The 21,845-nt window shown below is 39.6% G+C and overlaps 5 protein-coding genes across 7 annotated transcripts in view; 3 read left to right on the top strand and 2 right to left on the bottom strand.

Annotated features, from left to right (window-relative positions):
• LOC117956630 (protein naked cuticle homolog 2) overlaps positions 1–3,839 on the top strand; it is a 7,801-nt gene extending 3,962 nt beyond the window's left edge. Inside the window, exons 4-9 of one of the 3 annotated variants that reach the window (XM_034891791.1) lie at positions 632–686; positions 1,052–1,143; positions 1,417–1,512; positions 1,610–1,745; positions 1,843–1,974; positions 2,068–3,839. In XM_034891791.1, the coding sequence (XP_034747682.1) occupies positions 632–686; positions 1,052–1,143; positions 1,417–1,512; positions 1,610–1,745; positions 1,843–1,974; positions 2,068–2,513 (957 nt within the window). In that variant the 3' untranslated portion in view covers positions 2,514–3,839. Of the gene's footprint in view, positions 1–631; positions 687–1,051; positions 1,144–1,416; positions 1,513–1,609; positions 1,746–1,839; positions 1,975–2,067 lie in introns of all 3 variants that reach the window. The other 2 variants (XM_034891790.1, XM_034891792.1) reach the window with 2 other exon arrangements.
• lrrc14b (leucine rich repeat containing 14B) lies at positions 3,601–6,328 on the top strand. Its single transcript, XM_034891789.1, has 3 exons — positions 3,601–4,207; positions 4,367–4,995; positions 5,567–6,328. Exons 1-3 carry the CDS (start codon positions 3,932–3,934, stop codon positions 6,243–6,245), a joined length of 1,584 nt encoding a protein of 527 aa, XP_034747680.1. The 5' UTR covers positions 3,601–3,931; the 3' UTR covers positions 6,246–6,328.
• Positions 6,329–6,855: 527 nt separating this feature from the next.
• Positions 6,856–8,667, bottom strand: LOC117956635 (cytochrome b-c1 complex subunit 7). Its single transcript, XM_034891798.1, has 4 exons — positions 8,455–8,667; positions 7,666–7,734; positions 7,323–7,489; positions 6,856–7,059 (listed from the first exon to the last, which is right to left on the bottom strand). The coding sequence occupies exons 1-4, from the start codon at positions 8,471–8,473 to the stop codon at positions 6,982–6,984; spliced, it is 333 nt and encodes a 110-aa protein (XP_034747689.1). The 5' UTR covers positions 8,474–8,667; the 3' UTR covers positions 6,856–6,981.
• Positions 8,668–9,201: 534 nt separating this feature from the next.
• Positions 9,202–12,480, bottom strand: mterf3 (mitochondrial transcription termination factor 3). Its single transcript, XM_034892332.1, has 8 exons — positions 12,345–12,480; positions 11,238–11,605; positions 10,990–11,142; positions 10,626–10,815; positions 10,290–10,437; positions 10,072–10,143; positions 9,812–9,973; positions 9,202–9,684 (listed from the first exon to the last, which is right to left on the bottom strand). The coding sequence occupies exons 2-8, from the start codon at positions 11,596–11,598 to the stop codon at positions 9,490–9,492; spliced, it is 1,281 nt and encodes a 426-aa protein (XP_034748223.1). The 5' UTR covers positions 11,599–11,605; positions 12,345–12,480; the 3' UTR covers positions 9,202–9,489.
• A 208-nt stretch (positions 12,481–12,688) lies between these two features.
• Positions 12,689–20,330, top strand: ptdss1b (phosphatidylserine synthase 1b). The gene is made up of 13 exons (XM_034892333.1): positions 12,689–12,977; positions 13,093–13,184; positions 14,195–14,239; positions 14,360–14,484; positions 14,736–14,894; positions 15,351–15,502; positions 15,782–15,923; positions 16,784–16,896; positions 17,100–17,165; positions 17,911–18,010; positions 18,306–18,365; positions 18,807–18,885; positions 18,975–20,330. Exons 1-13 carry the CDS (start codon positions 12,799–12,801, stop codon positions 19,064–19,066), a joined length of 1,404 nt encoding a protein of 467 aa, XP_034748224.1. The 5' UTR covers positions 12,689–12,798; the 3' UTR covers positions 19,067–20,330.
• Positions 20,331–21,845: the final 1,515 nt, after the last annotated feature.

The raw sequence follows: 21,845 nt of genomic DNA, 5'->3' as shown, positions 1-21,845 counted from the left end.
CCTTTTATGTGTGTGGGGAAATCAACATACTGATGGAATCCAGAACTGTCAAGACAGGAGGTAAAGTCTTTGGTGAGTTTAGACGGACAATATGAGAAAAATAATTTACATTAAATTATTATATACAACTTACATGATGGGGGAAGAAAAGGTTAAGAAGTCAAAAGTTTAAAGAGGAGAGCCAGTTAGGAAATGTCCAAACCTTGTTTTATTCAATTTTATTTTATTTATAGTGCCAAATCATAACAGAAGTAATCTCAGGACACTTTAAAGATAGAGTGGGTCTAGAACACACTCTTATTTACAGAGACCCAATAATTCCCCCCCAGAGCAAGTTTAGTATTTGGTGGGACAGTGGCGATGAAAATCTTCAAACTTTACACAGGCAGAAACCTGCCACTGCCAGCTGGGACACAAAGTCACACGCTCCTTTATCCTTTCTGTGTTTCAATTTATGTTGAAAAAGAAGACAGATTTACATCACATTCACACATCAGCAGGTCAAATGTCTTTTCAGATCAATTTCTGCAACCATGGGGGAAAAAAAGCTCCTAATTGCTTTCTCTATTCTTTCCCTAACCCTGTTACATGTGTGCTCTCTCTTGATTTCCACTCTCACTTATTTTGACAGAACTTGTACGTAGAATTGAGGGCGAACAAGTCTGGGCGTAACTGCAACCTTAAAGGTGAGGAGAGAATTGAATTATTGCTGTTTGCATCATACTGACATTGCTCACTTTCTGGGTATTATAAAGGGCTTCATTATTATCGTGTAGATGTTGTGCAGGTCACACCCTTACTTGCCAAGGTCTAAGGGAAAAAGTCAAATTAAAAATATCTGTTCTATAGTATATTTGAAAACTTGAACCTTTAGAGGTGGAGCTTTCAGTAAGTTCCCTCTCTGCTGCTAATTATTTACTGAAAACAGAGCTTATAACAAGGAATTCGTTGATCACAAGGCACAGTATGTTAACACAATAATTATATTTCCCCTTAAACTGTGTGGCAACTGGATAAAGATCTTTACAGTCCAGCTCTGTGTATTGTTTAGTGAGTCTGCCACCAAAGAAGACACCTAATAGAGATAAAAGCATCCACTTCCAGTTCAATAAACGGACAAAGAAGAGGAACAGCCATGATTGTGTGAGTGTATACCTCCAAATCTCTGCACCATTTGCAAATCTTTGAGGTACCGGGTGGGTGAGATTCTATTGTTTCTGGATAATGTGTTCTCAGGGACACTCTTTACAAAGTCACGCATCTGATAGTAATCAACAATGTATTATAAGCACACATTGAGGTTTTGGCCCTATGGGTCAACTGTTACACCACATATATTACTGTAAACTTGAATTTGACCTAATAAACTACAGAACTGCAGTTATATGTTTATTATAGCAATATGTGTCCACACAGGTCACAGAGTGTAACATAGTGTCTAATGAGGACACTCAGCAGGAGTGGGTCTTCACACTGTACAACTTTGACAACAGTGACGAGGTCACCAGAGAGGTAGGTTTCCTTTACGCATATTGTTTAAATTAAATATTGTTTTGATTAGCTTGGTACACAGTTTGTATATATATATGGATGTGTGTGTATTCTGCAGGACATGTCCAGTCTGATACACTCCATGCATGAAGTTTTAGTGGCGTCGGTCAAGCCGCCGCACGGTGGCACCACACCACTGAAGATAAAGCTGGTTGTAACTTCATCAGCTGGCCCAGAGAAGACATCACAAATAGGTAAAAATCCTATTGTGGCTTGAATAACTGTAGACATAATTTGTCAACTAATGTCCCTGGTGTGTTGATAACGCCCCTCTCTCATTGAAAACAGCAGCAGAGAAGGAGCGGACTACTTCTCAGGAGGCAGCAAAAACACACTATTGTGTGGATGAAAACATAGAGCGCAGAAACCACTACCTGGATCTAGCTGGCATTGAAAACTATACCTCCAAGTTTGACAATACAGGTATCGTTCATATGTGCATATCAGCATTATATACCACTTGATTTTATTTTGGAAGCACATACAATTAAATCCCTTTTTCTTCCTTTTTTGCAGAATCTCCCTTTCTGGAGCCCTCTCGGAATGCTCATTCTGCTCTTAAGCACCACCCTGTGGTGATCAGAGAGACCGGCATCCCTCCTGACCCTACCAGAGGCCACTCTATTCCTTATTCCCAAAGAAGCAAGGCTGTGTCAGTGGGGAAAGACAGGAACGGAGAAGAGGGGAAGTCCTGCAGGTTACATGGCCAACAACCTGCTTCATGGTGCCATCATTACCAGTCTCCGCCTGCAACACATAGCGTCCTGCAACGGAGTCAGAGCAAAAGGCTTCGCTCCAGGATACAAGATGCTGCCTCGCACCTTAGGCCTACACCGGGGGGAGGTAGGGAAATATCGTCCAACCTTCAGCCCTCCTATGGTGCCTTGGCTTCTCCAGCCCAGAGACAAGAGCACTATCACCACCACGAGCATCATCATCACCATCACTACCACCCTTCATAAATGTTTTTCAAACACACACAAGACTGGTAAGAAGAGTCGGTACAGACTATCGACCTGAAATGTGGTAGTTTTTTACGTTAAATTCAACTCCGCAGGTCCTTGAATCACCTAATTTACTTGATATTCAGAGTGTGGTGAAATCAGGCTTAGGCACTGTTATCTTAATGCAAGCAAAGCCGAAAATATTACTACACTAGTTCCAAGTATTTTCAGTTCAGTGTTTACTAAACACTACTTTTATAACATTTTCAGTTGGCAGGTTCATCTAAGGTACATTACCACGTGGATTTAAAAGTTATTTAAATGCACACTTTGTAGAGATACATGCCTGCATTTTAACCTGTATTTTGTATAACCTGCATAGCCACATATTTGCTTCTTAGGGCAAATATGTGTAGCCTGGCTCCGCCCTCCTACTTACTTCTGCTCAGTTTTCATTTCGCTTCAGTACATTTGTACAAATGAATTGTACAAGAGTCTGGTAGGACCAGGCTAAAATATGTATACCATTGAACAAACATTTAATGACAGTGAATAATTCTCTGTTGATAGTTCATAGTCAAATAACAATCCCTGAAAGTCCATGCTTTGTTTTCTTGCATTATTCTATGCATGTTAGTGACATTGTTTTAACTCAAAAACAGCGAGATGGTATAGAAATGCAAAAATATGGTCAACAAAGTAAACATGGCAGAATTTGTATCAGGTGTCTATAACAACAGAGAATACCAGGTTGTTTTATATGTTTTGGAATCTGCACCCATGTTTTATATTGGAAGAATCAATCATGTTAAAGGCAGAGACACCCATGTCTTAACTGACAGAAGCCTCAAAAGACCACAATGCATTGCAACCATGTTAGATGCTGTAATTTGAGAGCGACCAAAGCCATTAACTGAGGCAGGTTTGGTTAAAAGTGAATGCGCCCAAAAGTAGATAACAGCCTCTTATCACAAGCTTCCTTCTCAAATGCATTAAACTTTTCAAAGTGATAATGATTCTGTACCACACATTTTATTGTTCCTGTTTTGCTGTTAAATATATGTTTTTGCGATCTGGCAGGCCATTTGAGTAGTGTCACAAAGAGGTGTTTTCAGAATAGTGACAAGTTACCCAGTAACATTCAAATGTTGTTCCTATTTATCTCTCTTGCGCAAGTTGCAAATCGACACTGTGCCTGGCGAAGGACTTGAGACAGCTGTTTCTATTAATAACCTCTACCCACTTACTCTGTCACGGGACCCCTGCAACCTCACCACAGCAAGCCTGGGTCTAGACTAATACACAACACCCAGGCAGACATCAACAGAGGAAATCAACAAAGCAGCAACCACAGAGGAGGCCGGACACTGACACGCATAGCTTGTTGACTGCAGCTGTCATCAACAACCAACAAACCCGGATAAAATCTAAAAAACATGAAGTCACTGCGATTTCTTGCTGCTGAGAGCTTTGTCCAGACTGGTCCAAGTGCACTGGAGAACCTCAACTGTGTGTCTTTTAACCTCTACCCAATTCTCTTCAAGGCATGCTACCTTCATGAGCAGACAGACTTGCTGCATGTTTTGGTCCAGGCATGGCCTCTTCATGTGCTTGACATACAAAGGCTCCTGGGAGAAACAGTCGACTGTCAGATTGACCTCACCTCTTGCACCTGCCGGCTTTGTCTGGATGCGATTCTAACTGGCTTAAAGGTACTTGGACTGTCTCCAGTAAAATGTGTCTTTGTTGCAATTTCCTGTGTCACGTTAGTCTACTTGTGGCCATACTGGTTTCCTCACACCTTGTTATTGGCCATAAATTGTAATAAGTTGACTAGATAATCATAATCTTTTCCTCTTGTTTTTCTATAGGATTATGTGTTGTCTCCTCCAAGAACCTACGCCAAGAGCCTCCATGTGGTGGACCTGACTGCCCTGAAGGATATCGAGCACCAGGCCTGCCCCTGCCAGTCAACCCTGGGCAGATGGGGAAGAACCCAGCTCCTGACCCAAATGTGCTACGAGACCATGGTGGCCATGCAAGCCAACAACGTGTCCCGATCTCCCTTTGAAATATCTATCGATGTCCGTTTGAATGGTTTTGTCACAGGCCGCAACTATGAGCTGGTGGCTCAGGCCTTCCTCCTCAAGCGCTACTGTCCACTGAAGCTTCGTTTTGTTAGTTTTCGGGCTGATTCCCTTGCTCTCAAGCAGCTGTTCTATGTTCTTCGCCTAGCAGAACCTGAGTGCATTTCAAAGCTTGAGGTAGTCCACAACGTTCCCCTGGAGGCCCCACACTTGGAGGTGCTTCTTTCCAGGGTGGAATTGCCCAAATTACAGTCATTGGCCCTGCCGGCTGGTGCGTTGGATGTTAGAAGGTTGGGCTCTGATGAAAATGATGTGCTGTCCATCATCGGCAATCTGCTGGCCCAACTGAGCAGCCTGACTGAGCTCTCTGTTGGTTTCTCCACTCTAACTGGACACCTACGCAGATTGCTTAAGTGAGTAAATAGAAAGAGAGGGGGATGAAGAAAGACAACAAGTTGTCCTTGTTGAATAGAGATGGATAGCTCTGATGTCCATCTCTCTGTCTTGCATTCACTTTGTAGCACCAAGAGCTTTAATATAGCTCACAATAATCACCTTTAACCAGGGTCACAGCACATTCCCGCTGTATTAAAGCTCTTTGTTAGCAATGGGAGGTATTTTGTTGTTAAAATTGCTTACATGATGCCAGAGTGAGGACAGACAGCTGCACCTGGCCACAGCCACAGATTAGCCAGATCCCTATTGCTTGTACTTCACAGTTCAAATAGAAATAGAACTGGAGGCCCAAACAACAGAGCTGTCGATCACCGTCTGGCGTATGACTTTACTTTAAAAAAAGATGTGCGTAATATTCTGTTAAGCATTTCCTGCACCATCTCCGGATATATGTATCTGCTTGCTATTCACTACTGTACATGGCAATTCTCAGTTGTGTTAAGATTGCTGATGCCCAGGGATTTCTGGTACCATTGGCCGTTAATCACACACCAATTTATTTGTTTTTACCCTTTTTTCTTTACCTAGTCCTCTCAACACTCCACTGCAGTGCTTGGAGTTGGCCAATTGCTGCCTGAACCGTGTGGACATGACGTACCTGTCCAACAGCCTCCACAGTGAGTCCCTGGTTAGTCTGGACATCAGCGGACATGAGATCTTCAGCTCTTTCTCCTCCTGTTTTCACAGACTGCTGAGCCGCTGCTCAGCCACATTGGTCAGCCTGACCCTTGAAGAATGTAACATAGAGGATGAGCACATGGACGCCTTCACTAATGCTCTGGCTTGCTGTCAAGTGCTGAAAGAGCTGAAACTTGTGGGAAACCCTCTGACCTCTGCAGCCTTGCGCAGGTTATTTTCCGTGCTGTCCGCAGGCTTTCCAAAGTTAAAATACATAGAGGTACCCGTTCCCCGTGAGTGCTACTCTGAGGATGTCACTTATCCTCTTGATGATTCAGACCTATTGCTGTACAACAAGGAGTTGTTTCAGGAGGTCAGAGGCCAGCTGATGGGGATCCTGGAAGGAGCTGGTAGAGGAAGTGTGGTGGTGTGCACTCCACTCTCGGGGGCCTATGACCCAGACCTTAATGAAACCAGCAATGAACTGGGAGTGTCCATGTTAAAATCTTTTAACAATGTCATCGGGAACTTCATAGTTAGCATAACTGACGTGGAAAATAAAAGATCACAGTCTCAGGGAGATAACTAATGGGGGTGCCTGTGGAGTGATCCAGTAAATGGGCCAACAGAAAAAGGTCATGATCTCAGATTGTTTACACAAATCTATACATGTTTTTTCTTTGTTGAAAATGAGTGACCCCTGCAGACGTTTTCTTTTAAAGGTTGTGTTCTTAGGATATACTAAATGAGATATCTATATTATTTGAATGTAGTGCTAGTACAGAAAGCTAGCACTGTTCCTATGAATGACTGAAGGCCAACACTGTGGAAATAGATGTATTCTTACATCATATATATGGCTTCCATTCCTGACGACCCTTTGTCTCAGAGATCAATGTTTTTCTTCTGTGCTTCCTACAGTCTGTTAGACAAACAGATGTGCAGTGCAGATAGATGTAGCTATTGAAGTGGTTTTGGTAGATACTTGAAGTTTGCCCAAGATATTTTCTTACGTGTATCTATTTTATGTTTGTTATTACTATATTCTCATTTCAATTTTGTATTATGGATTTGTAAATGTCAATATTTGCAACATAGGACAGATCCAAAGTTAGCAAGTATACTTGTGTACTGTTTATTTTGTTAGACTAATAAGTCAAATCAAATGCCTATTATTGCATAAAGGGACACTTTCACAGCTTTCAAAATGTACAATTTTTTTAATGAGCAGATTTATATAGGTAAGATCTCATTTTAAATATTACACCATGGGACAATCATGCACCGACTGAAGACGAAGATTAACCACTTTAGATGGAAACCATCTATCTCTTCATCCACTCCTCCCTTTCTTGCTTCTCACGGATCACCTCCTCCAGATAGGGTGCCAGGTATCGGTTATCCTGAGGTAAAAATAAAAGAAACTATGAATCAGGATATATCAATATCAAAAATCATTATAGACTTACATTTTTGGTGCCTTTATGTAAATATCCGCCAATTTAATTGTTTCTTTTCTATTTAATAACACCAGTTTTATACTTGCCACTACCTATGTGTGATTGGTAGTACACAATGCAGTATAATATACATTACCAATATACCTTACATTAAACCCCACATCCACCCTAAACCAAAAAAACAAATTTCAATTAGTTTAATGTACCTCTTCATATTTTGTCCACTGGTCTTTAGGGAGGACCTGCTGCTTCATGGAGAGATCCAAGGCTCTCTTGATCCTGAACATCCTGTCATTGTACTGGGCCTCTGGAAGCCTCCTCAGGGCCTCTTTCACATCTGAATCCTCAACGATTGTGTCATCACGCATTAAACCTTTCAGAGAAAACATACAATGATTAAGATGTTAAATGGAAAGTCAATGATAAAATAGCCTATCTTTCTCCTAGACAAGGTTTTCATGGGTAGTCCTGACATACTGTAGCTTCAAAACAATTAGCACTGTTAAGGTATCAAACTCTGAATGTTTTGACCAATATGTTTGGGCTTACCAATTTTGTTGAAGCCACACATGTTATAATACCATTTACGGACACCAAGCAGGAGCCTGCCTGTCGCTACTGTGGACATGACAAGGAAGACAGACATGGTCAGTCAGGCAGCACAGATTTGACTTTATAGAAGAGCACATTATTACGTTTCTATCAGATGCGCAGGGAAGGAATACGGTTCCAACAGTGTTTCTACTACATGAGTACAAATACAATTATGACCTGTAACTTACAGGTCGTTAACTATGTCCAAATTATTCTATCTGATAAAGACATTAGGCCTTGGATGACACACAGTAGATAACTTGCTGTTCTGCTATCATTTATCATCTTCAAGTGCTTTGAAATGACAGATGAACCCACACAACAATAGCTGAAATGCTAAGGAGCTAACAAGTTGAGTATGAAGTTAAACGTTGCATAACACCAGACGATAGCTGGACGCCGTAACGGCTATTTGGTTAGGTATTAGTAAACGTTTGATCACTAAAGAGCTAGCAGAGCGAGTGTATAGTTGTCTAGTGTCTAATATTTGATTGTGATTAGCGCTAGCGTTAGCAGTTAGCGTTAGCGTTGAACTAACGTTCCCCAGTTAGCACGGGGACACTAGCTAAGTTAGAGGACACACACAAGTCAAATGCGCCAACAGACATATACAGTCAGATCAAATTAACATGACGCAATAATACGTTTTACAGTATAACATTCGTAATGCCATACCAGTATAGTACGTAATTTAGCGAGTTAATTTACAACTGAAAATGTAAATAAGGAGCGACGTTAATTTACCTGGTGCCCTCGACGCCATTTTTCCTAGATTGATCGCGGTGCGTTATGGGTAAAGAGCATTCAGGATATTGCGCAAATTTACGGTTTTACAGCTATTTTGGGACTTTGGGAATTCTGTTAATACAAATCTCAAAGAGAAAGTAACGTTTTAGAAAACTCTTCCATAGGTATATCCATCTATAAATTAAATGAACATACATCTTTTGTTTGACGTAAAAGAACTAACGTTCGCTTTTTATGGATTAATCTAGGACTGATTTGAAGGTTGGGTGGAAGTCCTTCAAAAAAGTGCAATGGTGGTATGAGTGCAGATCTTTTACTACCATACTGCAACAATACCACAATTCAAAGCTCTGCATTCAAAATGTAACCAGTTTCATAATTTCAGCAAAATGGACCTTAGGTATTGAGTAAAATTACCCATTATGCAGTAGACTGAATCCTTTGGGTAATATGCTATTCTATTTGTTAATAATTGATCCTTCCTCATGCATTCACATATTAACTGTATTTTTATTTTTCAGCAACTATTGGGTAGAGACAGTCTACAGTATGACAATGCATCATATTGTAAATGCTGATTTGATGTTTTGGATGGAATATCTGCTGAAACTATTGCGGTCTGACAAAATCAGTGGCTTTTTAAAATGAAGTGGTGCAGACGTTTTAAGTAGCACTTAGTTACATTTCACACAAGTGGGACCTGATCCATACAATCCACTCTCATGACAACCAGTTATCAATGTGAGCTATGATCATTTCATAGACAGCCCTGCAAATGTTTTACAAGGACTTCCATCACATGTATGGTCTCTTTAGCAAGACAATTAAGGTAAATAAAAACAGTATTTCAGTCAGAAATGATATACATTGTGTACATTTATTAAAAATCACATTACCAAAGCAAACTTTATATTTCAAACTCAGTTGATATTCTATATGTTTAAATACTTTAATATCTGCCATTGTAGTATTTTTTATGTGAGCTCGACCACTTGTTTTCTCAAGTCCTTGCAAATATCCCCTTAAGAAGAATCAAAGTGTCTTCTGGAATAAACAAAAGTCTTCCAATGTGGCTAAAGCCAACTCAGTGCAAAAAATCTCATCAGGCAAAGACACCAGGCGATCCAGGGAGATGTAGTTGGGCAGGGTTGGGTCATACTGAGCCTTTCCAAGGTACTCAAGGAAAAGGTGGCGCTCTCTGAGACGCAAGTACTTCGAATTGAGGACCTATGGGAGGATATATCAGATGTTTACGTTATAATTGTGAATATAGACACAATATAAAAGAAAATTCATTCTAATTTGTTTTATACAAAAGCTTTTAAAAATCTCCAACCACCAGCTGTCAATCTACCTGTGGAAACTTGGCAATCAGGTTGTGGGGCACCTTCATGATATTGTGGAGGAAGTCAAATATTTGGCTTAGCTTCCTTTTATTGGCAGTCAGTACTTTTGGGACAGCAATAACTATGTGTTGGATTTCATTTTCTTTGAAGCCAAGCTCTATTTCACAGACCTGTCAAACACATTTACAAAAAAAAAAGTATTTAAACACAGAGCCATACGATTACTCAAAGAATGTTTTCTAATATCATGTCCTTTGTCATTCCATACCTTCAAATTTTCTTTAACAGGCTCCAAACTGCCACACAGTAATCTGGGTAGACGAGCTACAATGTTCCGTGTCTGGAAAAAGCAACAAGAAAGTAATAAAACCAGCTTTGATTTGCCATCTTGTTTTCTACTGACAGGCAATTTATTTTGAGAAAAAAATTACAAGACACAATAATGACTGAGCTTCTCAATAAGACTTATTACTTCAGTAAACTTACACTAGAAGGACTGAGTTTGAGTTGCTGCTGATAGAAGCCCAGTCTGTTGTCCAGCCTCTTCACACTGAAGTTAAGCAGATAAGGAGCTTTGGATACCATGGATGCAACAGTCTCAGAACTAAACTTCTTTGACTTGAGATAGTTCACCCTTTGCAAACAACAAGAAAAGAGAACATTATTAAGACAGTCTAATGACAAGTGCAACTGCAGAGAAGGAAAATTACCCGACATGTCACTCCCACATTGTTCTCTTATCAGACTGATTTTACTTAGAATAAAAGACATTTATATAAAAAGGCATGTCATGTTTCGGTTTCTGAGATCTCTTTGTGTTACCTGGATTGCAGGTTTTCCAAACTCTCAGTCAGAATAAAGGGGTTGTGTGTGATGATATAGCCAAAGCGAGAGTCCTCCACCCCGATCTCTTTGAGGAACAGCAGCCTTGGGGCCACATCTGTGTTAAAGTTCAGCCTCAGAAGCATGGAGCCCACGTTGGGCCTTTGTTCAAGCTTCCACAGGTTTACCCCTGCAATGAGAGGATGAATGATCACAAATGTGTTGCAGACAGATTTAGGTTAGGGCACCCTTTTAAAATCATTCCCTACATCACAATGAATCTGAATAAGTTTCCATTTACAAGTCAATATGATATCCAACTCAACCATCTCAACAATATTTTGAAAGACTGTAGTTTTAATACCTAGCTGTACTAGTTTGCTGAGTGTCTCAGACTGGTCGACATAGTCTCTGAGAGAGGTGGAGGCAGGAGGTATGGCAGAAGGAACAGATATACTGACAGCCTCTTCATCACTGATCACCTCTAATGCTGAAAACTCAGCAGCAGCATCCAGATCTGGTGAAGGAAGAAAATAAAGACAGAACATATTCATCTTTCTCTCTCAAATTCTATTGCTAATTTTTGGTCATTAACAGCAAACTATTATGTACCTAATGACACCTGGCTTTCAGTTGCCAGCAGAGCATCTCTGATTGGCAACAGGGGGCTCTTATATGGTACAACTTCAGCTGTAGACGTTCCTTCAACACCTTTGTCTTCTTTAACCTGAGTTGTCAGATGTTTGGCAGCTAAGTCACTGTAACAGAACATCTGTTGTTTCCATCTCTGTTTTGCCTGAGTTGCTGTGGAATTCCCCTTGATAACGAAGGAGCCATTTAGTATTTTGGTTGGAACACATGTAACTGCAATGCAATGACGAACTTGACTGCAATACTGCCAGGTACAAGCCACTGTCTTGGAACAAAGAAAACTTCTGCATTGTAGATACAGCTGTGTGCAAGATGAAGCCATGGTAATTCTGAAAAAAAAAAAAAACGAAATACAGCATTCTGTAAATATAGCATTTTCTTAGAGGTCGGTATCATCAAAGCAATGTTATGTGGAAATATCATGCACAATCTAGACCTTCTCCATTGAGATTACTTTCTACAAACAAGTTTTCAAACTTTAATTAGAATAAAATTCAAATTTTAACAAGCATGTTGACAACAACAAATCCCTAACCCTACCCTGACCTCCTAAATCTAACCCACGATGAAAGAAAATATTGTATGGACAAGGTACTTTTAACACAGAGGTAGTTTTAAGTGCCTTACTTATGAAAATGCAAGGACATTGACATTATCATACCAACTTGTATTAATATAATATTCGAGCAGTAATGGTGCTCTTACACATGCACATATCTGTAAGGTTATACTTTTCATAACACTATATATGGGATATAATTGTTTTTACCTCCATGCATGCTGTTAGTGACTAACGTAACTTAATTTAGCTGTTCGTGAGTGTGACGGCGTGTAGAAAGAAACAAAGTATCATTCATATCTACAGAAAGGCAATTAGAATAATTTAATTTTTGTTCTCGTTATATTAATGCCTCATATTAATGCAGGTGACGTTAAGATATGAAACATAAGATCGGGACTGAAGCTTAACTCAATGAATAGTTACGTAAGCGTCAAATGCTATCTAAAATCTTTAAGCCTGAGCGCCAAACGCAACATATCATTTTAGATTGATATATTTTTACTCACAATAATGTTATCCTGAACTCATCTCTATCATACTCCAAGGTGTCGCACGTCCAACGTTTTCACGTGGAGCAACATAACATGGATGATCGGAGAACCTAAATACGGAAGGACTTCACGGAAGTGTCACATGTGGGATGTACCACAACCACGACATGTGTGTGGGTACCACTAAATGCGTTTAATATCCTTATGAGGATAGAACATTTTTAAAGCTGAATTGTATTGACTAATAGGACAAGTGTTCTAACACGAAGATGTTATTGTATTGGCGGGTATTACTATCTGTTTTTGGTGAAACTAAAAAGTGTACTTTCAACTAAAAATACCCCCATTATCTCTATGGTTGAGTCCGTCTTCAGCATTCCTAAGGGGCACTCCGCACACCTCGCTGCTTCTACAACTTCTAGTTTTAGCCGTCAAAATTAATACAAGTAAAGAGGACCTCAACAGCGACATGGCAGCCGCCGGTGCCCCACGAACACCTCGGAAGGATGAAGTCAACTGTAACTTATATTTCCGAATGATAAACGAGCAACAAGTGGACGAAATCTGCCTTGATTTCTTCTATAAGCCACACACTATCACTCTCCTGACAGTCACTGTACTCAGCCTCATGTACTTTGCGTTTACAAGGTAAACTACACTGTGAAAACCAAACATTTTATTCTCATTTTATGTTAGTGCTGTTTAAAATACGTTTTAAGTACAAAACCAGATACGCTTTATTGATAATACTGTTACGTTGCAGGGATGATGAGCACTTTGACAACAACCTCCGAGTTGGTCTATTTGTGGTTGTCTCCTTCTTCCTGGTTATCAGTGTCCTGGCCTTTCCTAATGGTAAGCAGGGGCGTAGCACAAGATTCTGGGCCCTGTAGAAAGGCATTTTCTATGGCCCCCTCCCCGCATCCATAGCTATTCATTCTAGCATGTTTTGGGGGGTTGTCTGGGTAATCTGTCCCACTTTCCCCCCATTCTACATGCATACATTGTATGTATGTATATTTTGTGTGCTGCTGTAACACTGTAATTTCCCATTTTTTTGGGATCAATAAATATCTCTATCTATTCTGATGCCCCTGATGGTAGGCTACGTAACTAAACTATTGGCTCCGTCATGAGATACTGTCCCAGTCCATGCAATTCTCTTGTCTTGTTTACTGTAGTTCTGAAACAATTAGTCGGAATGACATAAACTATTTTGATGACAAGTTAATAAGTTAAGTCCTTTTTTCAAGCACAAATGCTAAATATGCTCTCCTTCCACCTTCTCAAATGTGAGGATGTGCTGTTTTTCTCTATCTTATGATAGTAAATTGAATATTATTAGTTTGGGACTTTTGGTTTAAAATTATTCTGGCAATAAGCGTCAGATTATAAAAAAATAATGTTTTGAAAATAATTGATACTTGTGTCAAGATACAATAATATTGTGATATTAAACATATTGCAAAATTCTGCGATATATTGAAATTTGGTACGTTTTCACATTATGTCTGCAAAAGAAAAATGTATCAACAAACTACTGGGTTGCAAGCCGGGTTGGTCAAGCAGACAAACTGACCAACACATATATAACAATAGATTGTTACTTGGCGTCTGTGTATTGAGACAGAATTGCCACAGAAAATATCGTAATACCATGCTGTATTGATTTACCCTTACCTATAGTTGGTGACTCAGGCACTAAACCTTTGTGGATCTTGAGTTAAGTCTTTTTTTTTTTTTTTTTTTTTGCTTCTCAATATTCAAAATACCTTATTAATCCCACAATGGGGACATTCACACTATGCGATGAAAAAGTCAAACACACCCAAAGAAACTCACAGATAAGATGCTTTTTTCATCAGGACCTTTTACCAGGCCACACCCTGCGATATGGCGAATAGTGTTTGGTAAGTGTCTACCCACGCCCGCCTCACTCACTTTGGATCATTCACATTAACCTTATTTCTCTGCTTGGCTCCATTTAAAATTTTTCTTTATTCTCTCTCACTTTCTCCCGTCCTTATTAGGCCTCAGTGTGCTGTACTTCCTGTTTCTTGTCTTCCTCATCTTCCTTAACTGGGACCAAATAAAGATACTGATGTACTGGCTGGACCCAAATCTGCGCTATGCCAAACGGGAAGCCGATATCATGGTAAGGATGGTTGATGTTTGAAGATGTCAGAATGGATGGAAGGGTCAAGACCTAAAGAAGGCTCCTCTCGGTCAATTCTCTCTTATTCCCAGATTAATTGTCTTTCGTTCTTAAAAAAAATAGTTTATTTATGTTTTTGGAACATAGTAAATTTAGGACGAGGCAATTCCATTTTGTTATTTCCAGCTATGAATTTTCTGTCTTTTGTTGCCATTATGTTTCCAAAAAGTCAGTCACCTTTCCCCTTACAGGAATACGCCGTGAACTGCACAGTGATAACACAGGAGCGGATCCTGAGCCACTTCGACATCTTTGCATTCGGCCACTTTGCAGGCTGGGCCATGAAGGCTCTGCTAATCCGCAGCTACGGCCTCTGTTGGACCATCAGCATTACCTGGGAGCTCACTGAGGTAACATGCAGGCGTTTAAGATGCGGTCAGTCTTGATCTGCCCGTGTTAAAATCTGTTAGGTTGATCACAAAAAGGCATTATTTGTAGTTTGTAGTGACATAGCTCAAAAAAGGCACGCAGAATTGCTTCAACCCGGGCCTGTTCTGCCTAGGCGACAGGGGGTAGTTTGTTTGGAGGAAACTCATCCTAACAAAGCAGTAGTTTAAGCAGGAGTTTCTGCACATACATGACGCTGCCTTGACTGCTGCCAATTGTTGAATAGAGGGATTAGGTTACTGGATGTAGCTTAATGCAAGATGCACTTATCACAGAATCAACCGTGTCACGGGTCCTGCGGCCAATCATGTGTTAGAATCATTTAAATAACAGTCAAAAGAAATGTGAAAAGGCTTTATGTCTCTTTACCACATAATTACATTTATTTTCACTCCGCTTTCTCTACTTTTTTACCACAGCTGTTCTTCATGCACCTGCTGCCAAACTTTGCAGAGTGCTGGTGGGATCAGGTGATACTGGACATACTGTTGTGTAATGGAGGAGGCATCTGGCTAGGTATGACCGCCTGCCAGTTTCTGGAGATGAGGACGTACCGCTGGGCTAGCATCAAGTCAGTGAAGCCTGTGTTCTTTTCCCTTGTCTCTTGTCTATTCTTTAGTCTATGAAAAGCCTAAACTATGTAAAACTATAAGGTATAATTGGTCATTAGAGGTCTATTTTATGTTGTTTTCTTTTGATACAGCTACAAAATCAGGTAGTACTGGAAGAATGTTTGAACAGAAAGTAGATAGTTTATGATACTAGAATGCTGCATACTTGTATAATGCAAGATTGCATGCGTTTATAGATCTCAGTATCCTCAAACGCGCACACACTCTACTCTGTTCAGGGAAATCCACACCACCACAGGGAAGATAAAACGAGCCGTGCTCCAGTTTACCCCAGCCAGCTGGACTTATGTGCGCTGGTTTGACCCAAAGTCCTCCTTCCAGAGGCTAGCAGGCATCTATCTGTTTATGATCCTATGGCAGGTACTGTATTCTTTGACCTTTTAACTTATTTGTTAGTTTGTCCTCGCTATAAGAGCTGTCTCTGTTGACTATCGTTTGTGATGACATCTTTACTTTATTTTCAAAAATTAACATATACAAACAATACATTGAGACATGGAACGCGTCCCAGAGCCTAAAAACACAGATAGGAAAGCTGGGAGGGAGGGAGACAAAACAACACATGCAGAAACACACACACACACACAAGACAAGGGACCAATCCCATGAGCAGGTTGAGGTAAAGGCTGTAGCACCAGGCTACAGCCCGGACCTCATAAAGCATGCGCCAAGTATCCAGAGTCCTTTTGCCACTCCATGGATAAGCATCGTTGACAGTTCCATGTACTAAAAATCCAAGAAGGTCATGTATGGATAGACATGTCATGAGGGGGCTTCCAACCATCATTCATGCATTCATTCTCTTAGCAGCTGTACATTCAGTCCCTTCAGAATCAAAACATTTACAGTAACGGGTCTAGTAACATTAATCAAGGCGGAAATTTTGGATGCAATATTGTTCCCAGAACACGTGAAGATATGTACCTTAAGCTTTAATGGGGCAGAAAGCGCATAAAGGGCCCTTCATTATTTTCATGTGGTGCATTTTCACGGGCTAGAGATATGTCCTATGAATAACATTGTAGTGAATCTGCTGATGGTCTGGATTGCGAGATACCTCTGGAATGTTAGACATGTGTTGACTATAGTTGTTAATTAATGAATCAAATATTCTAGAAATGCTTTCCTTTTACTATGTCATCCTGCTGCTGACACTACTCAAATACAAATATCCATAATAAATCCTTTAATTGTCTGTCTTACATTCTTTATCTTCACAGCTGACAGAGTTAAACACATTCTTCCTCAAGCACATATTCGTCTTCCAGGTGTCTCACCCTCTCAGCTGGTGTCGCATTCTCGTCGTTGGAGCCATCACTGCGCCCACCGTACGGTACGTTTAACCTTCAAAACAACATCTTTACACTACACTTATGAGCAACAATAAACATGATACACTAGATTTTGTCTAGTTTTTTGAAGGGAAAAGTGGTGGCAGTTTCAGATGCTTCCTAACAATCAAGTCTGTACTGAAACCTTAAATCCTTACTTTGTTACTTAAATTGTACATTTCTATTATGTCTTTAACTTTTTCAGACAATATTATGCATACCTGACAGACACTCGGTGTAAACGAGTTGGTACACAGTGCTGGGTGTTTGGGTAAGTATCTTTTGTCCTGTCAGTTCATTTTTTCCTCTGGTCTAGAAACAAAACTGCATTAATGGTAGTCTATCCAAATGTGGTGTTCTTTTAAGGACTGTCAAAACAATTTTACTTTTTTCATTGCACCCACTGTATGGTTTATGATTAAAATCTAATGGCTAATCTACAGGCAAGGCGAGGGATGTTATAGATTCAAATTTGTCAACCTATTAAGTTCTCACACACCTACAACTTAACAATATGTTCCACAAGTAGCCATTTGAAAAGCAATTTAAAAAAGCATTAAACACAGCATTGGTTTATGCGGCGTATTTTAACTGACGTAAGTGAATGTGCAAGGTTTTAACAGGTTTTAAATTCAGCTTTATTAAAGTGTACTTTTTAGAGTCAATTGAAATTTCTAATGTAACCTCAGACATAAAGCTGCTAATGGCCTCTGTCTGCTCTAGTTTCCATAGCAACGAGACAGGCTCTCTCCGTCTGCATATACTTAACATTGAGGCTGCTCTTTTGTCTGAAGTATAACCTTCACAATTGAATTTTGTTTCCACAGCAGTATGGTGAGTGACTATTGTTATTGTTACCGGGGAGAAATACAAAGCACACATGCATTTTGACTCATATGCCACAGGTTTTATGCATCTACAGATAAGCTCCAGAAGCTCCTGAGATAAAATGGTGTTGCCAAGAGAGGTAGCCGTTGTTAAAAACAAAAACTAATGTTGTTTTAAATTCCCTTTAGGGCTATCGCTTTCCTTGAGGCTCTTGTTTGTATGAAATTCGGTCACGACTTGTTTTCAAAGACACAAATTCGCTCTGTGCTCCTTTGGCTGCTGTGTCTGGTAAGAAAAAACATCAGTACGTTCAGAACAGATGCACGTTTCTTTCTAACGATGTTGTTTATGATTTTATCCCAGTGGTATTCACTGTACCCCACTGAATTTGACTCGTTCAAACAGCCTTAAAACTCGTGGCTATATTCATTCTTGCTAGTCTGTTCATACAAAATTCAAATCGGGATACAATATTGCTACAATATAGCTTATATACAGTATGTTGTATATGTTTTGCAATACACACGCAACTTTAGGTTTTCAATTTTTTCTTTAACCAAACATTTTTTGCGTCCTCTTTTAGGCACTCATCACACTTCTATGTTTATATGGGATGATGTGGTATGAGCAACATAAAATGAAGGTGAGATGCAGCTTTGGTTTCCTGATTGAAATCTTACCATGAATTTTAGTAAATAAATATGAATTCATAAAATGTTTAAGAGTAATTTAAAACCCAATGAAAATGTTGTTTCGCCGACTTTGTGGCTTTAACTTTCACTTTGTTGTGAAAGTTAAAGCCACAAAAACTGACACTTTGAGTTGTCATATAAGGAAAAGCAAAGGTGTTGCTAATAAAATGTACAGGTGTCCCAGTGAGGCATGACAGTGTAACAGTGAGCCATGCACAATACTAGGATCCTGAAACTAAAGCAGCTAAATTAAATTACGCCATCATTATTACATATATTTACACCTTTTCTGACTGTCAGTAAAACATTCAGTGTTTTCTAGCTTGATGATGGGTGTAGTGCTAAACTTTTTATGTTTTCATTTAATACTCCGTCCTTCCTTCTGTTAACAGAAAATTCCTCCACAAAATGAGGACTGCGTTGACAGCCGTGTTGTCGACTCGCGTGGTTTTGTCCCAGATGGCGTTGCAGGTCAGTCTCATAACAGGCAGATTGGTGACAACTCTTCCATGAACTCAATCCAAAATGTTAATTATAGTTGTGTCCATTCCTCCATCCAGCTCATTCATTGAAAAGTTTACAACCTTCAAGACGTAAGAGAGCTTCTGGGAAGAACAGATTTATGAATGGCAATGGAGGAAAGCAACAATAAACTGCAGTAACACTGAGTATTCACATCTTCTGTAAAAGGTTGAAGGATACATTAATAGAAATAATACATTTTATTTCTATGGCACCACCAATGCACTGAAATGTACTGAAAAATTGTTGTAAATGTTGCATCAAGGGTGTCCCAGTTGAAACACACCAATGAGCTGAATGCTCAATAGACCTGCCAACTGTGGGTGTTGATTTTCTAGTACTGTGACAGTATAGTAGAAGATCTTTAATACTGTTTGACAAGGATAAAATTGGTCTTGTTTTTAATGTCAGATATTTTAAACAGACCTAAATAACAAAGTTACATGCACTGGATTTTGAAAAAGAAGATGGCCTTACTTGGATCAAAAACTCTTGAATGCTAGCTTGAGCATTGTCCTACACCCAACCTTGAATTACTAAATATTGTTTGAACACTTTGCACTGTGGGACATGTTTAGTATGTCCCATCAGGGGTGTCCCAGACTAATCCAGAACACATTGATTATGCATATGCTACACTTAGACTTGTTTGCACTTTACCTTTACTATTTTACCTACCTGACTGTTGTGTTTTTGTTTTTTTTAATATTAGGGTGTACTAAATGGATTAACTTTGTTAAAAAGATCACATTTATTGTTGTGTATGGCATTTTGTAAGTAATTTGAATTGGTAATGAATATTTGTCAACTTTGTTGATTTAATATTTTTGTGTTTATACAATTGCCAAAAGTGACCACATTTTACACATATCTATAATATAGTAAATTACTGGTTTAGTCTAAGCTTTTCTTCAACCAAAATGGCATCATCAGGAAAGATGTTCTAGTCTACTTCAAATGAGAGGAACAACCAAATGTTACTGAACCAACTATAGCCTTTATATTTTACCTTTTTTATCATGAATTTGATTATTGAAACTGTTGAGATATTTGCAACATTTATGTTTGTAATTAGAAGGAGAAGTGTGTGCTAGGTGGTGTGGGACAGAGAATACTGTGACATTGGATATAATAGCACTGGTGGGGACATTACATTAGCAGGGGATAATCACTGGTGTGAAATTATCATTTTCAAAGGCAGTCTTTTTGCTTTTTTTTTAATGATACAAATGAATGAAATGTGACTGGTCCATATAAGCTATTCTTAACATTGTTAAATGGTGCATTATAATTCCTATTTGGTGTTAGAATGTGTTTTAAAACTTCCAAGTAAGTTAATGTCTACTTATTGAATTTGTATTGATGTTGTTTGAATTCAGTTTTTTTTAGCATTAGTCTGTCTTAGAGGTTCTAGTCCTTTGACCATCAACAAAGCTTTAAGTGTCAGACTGCACTGTATTTAATATAAAATGTTGTCAAATGTGTTGATTGTAACCTCCAGTGCACTCTACTTGGTATTTTTGATTTGTTATTCCAAATCGGTGGGTTTACTTTTTTGTAAACATTATTAAATGATCATATATAATTTTTTTTTTTTTCATTGTGTTCACTTTTGGAAATGTTAGTTTGGTCTTTGGGGTGTCTGTGATTTTTGTTTCAAATCTACAATATGACAAGAAGAACTGAACGCTCTGGTGAATAGCTCTCAAAAAAACATGGTTGTTCAAAGTAACTTGTCAGGGGTAAGTCTTTTCTGTTAATACAGAAATAGTTGTAATGCAGACATTACAGACATTGTGGTCTGTCTGTCAGGTAGTCAGTGATCCAGGAGACTGGACGCACCGACGCTCATCACCTGCAGCTTCTTACCAAGTAGCAGTAGCTGGATGGTGTTTAATGCACTGGAGAAATCAAAAAATGTGATTCTCACAGTGCCGCCACCACCATCCAGGTGCAAATGAGCCCGCTGCAGAAGATAGATGACAACGTCGTCCACTCCCAGACGAGGCTGGTAGGCAAACTGTAGAGGGTCCAGAGAAGAACTCACCTGCGCCCTCAGGTAGGCCAAGACCAGCCTCTCCAGCACCTTCATCACATGGGATGTGATAGCCATTGGGCGGTAGTCCTTAAGGCCAGATGGAGTTGACTTCGTAGGGACCGGGAAAAGGCAGGACGTCTTCCACAGCAGCGGCACCCTCTGCAGGCTCAGGCTCAGGTTGAAGAGGTAATGGAGAACACCAGACAGCTGACTGGCGCAGGTCTTCAGGACCCTGGGGCTGATGCCGTCCGGACCAGCAGCCTTGCGCTGGTGTAGCCTCTCCAGCTGTCTCTTCACCTGGCCAGGTGTGAATGTAAAGCGGGGGGGGGGGGGTGCTTAAAGTGTCAGTGGGGGGAGGAAAAATGTGGAGCTAAACCTATTGAAGTAGCAGTTTAGCTCATTTGCTTACGACTTATTAGTTTTAATACTTGCCTTAACCCATTTAGTCATTGTATCCACATCACTGTTGATTATTCATCTAAGATCTTGTGTAAATATTTTGTGAAAGCATCAATAGTCAATCCCGCCGCAGACACGACATTGAGGTATTTGTTCAAAAAATATTGTGATATTTGATTTACTCCATATCGTCCAGATCTAGTACAGAGATAATGGTTAAGTGGACAAAATAAACATGCAACTACCACAATGATCTCCTGGAATTGCAATATCTTCATGATGCTATCCCCACTGATTTTGTGATGTATGCATTGGATAAAGACATAATGCAGTGCTGCAACAAAGAATTATTTTTATTAATATTTCTTCTATCAATGTTTTTAATAATTCATTGTTTGGTCAAAGAAACATCTGTAAATGCTGCAAATTGTCTCTCACAAATTTAAAGAGCCAAAGATTATATCCTGTTGTC

This window comes from Etheostoma cragini, chromosome 14 (genome assembly GCF_013103735.1).
Source record: "Etheostoma cragini isolate CJK2018 chromosome 14, CSU_Ecrag_1.0, whole genome shotgun sequence".
Classification (NCBI taxonomy): Eukaryota; Metazoa; Chordata; class Actinopteri; order Perciformes; family Percidae; genus Etheostoma; species Etheostoma cragini.
The sequence above is the reverse complement of the archived record's forward strand: the minus strand, read 5'-3'. Positions and strand labels throughout refer to the sequence as shown.

Bases quoted from the DNA above. Each gene is read 5' to 3' on its own strand.
- lrrc14b (XM_034891789.1), top strand. From the start codon at position 3,932: ATGAAGTCACTGCGATTTCTTGCTGCTGAGAGCTTTGTCCAGACTGGT. The intron at 4,208-4,366 runs GTACTTGGACTG...GTTTTTCTATAG, and splicing joins CGATTCTAACTGGCTTAAAG to GATTATGTGTTGTCTCCTCC. The intron at 4,996-5,566 runs GTGAGTAAATAG...TTCTTTACCTAG, and splicing joins CACCTACGCAGATTGCTTAA to TCCTCTCAACACTCCACTGC.
- ptdss1b (XM_034892333.1), top strand. From the start codon at position 12,799: ATGGCAGCCGCCGGTGCCCCACGAACACCTCGGAAGGATGAAGTCAAC. The intron at 18,011-18,305 runs GTAAGAAAAAAC...GTCCTCTTTTAG, and splicing joins TCCTTTGGCTGCTGTGTCTG to GCACTCATCACACTTCTATG. The intron at 18,886-18,974 runs GTCAGTCTCATA...TCCTCCATCCAG, and splicing joins TGTCCCAGATGGCGTTGCAG to CTCATTCATTGAAAAGTTTA.
- LOC117956635 (XM_034891798.1), bottom strand. The intron at 7,490-7,665 runs GTAAGCCCAAAC...TTTCTCTGAAAG, and splicing joins GTGTGGCTTCAACAAAATTG to GTTTAATGCGTGATGACACA. The intron at 7,060-7,322 runs GTACATTAAACT...TTTTTACCTCAG, and splicing joins AGTGGACAAAATATGAAGAG to GATAACCGATACCTGGCACC.
- mterf3 (XM_034892332.1), bottom strand. From the start codon at position 11,598: ATGGCTTCATCTTGCACACAGCTGTATCTACAATGCAGAAGTTTTCTT. The intron at 10,438-10,625 runs GTAACACAAAGA...TTGTTTGCAAAG, and splicing joins TTGGAAAACCTGCAATCCAG to GGTGAACTATCTCAAGTCAA. The intron at 10,144-10,289 runs GTAAGTTTACTG...TGCTTTTTCCAG, and splicing joins TCAAACTCAGTCCTTCTAGT to ACACGGAACATTGTAGCTCG.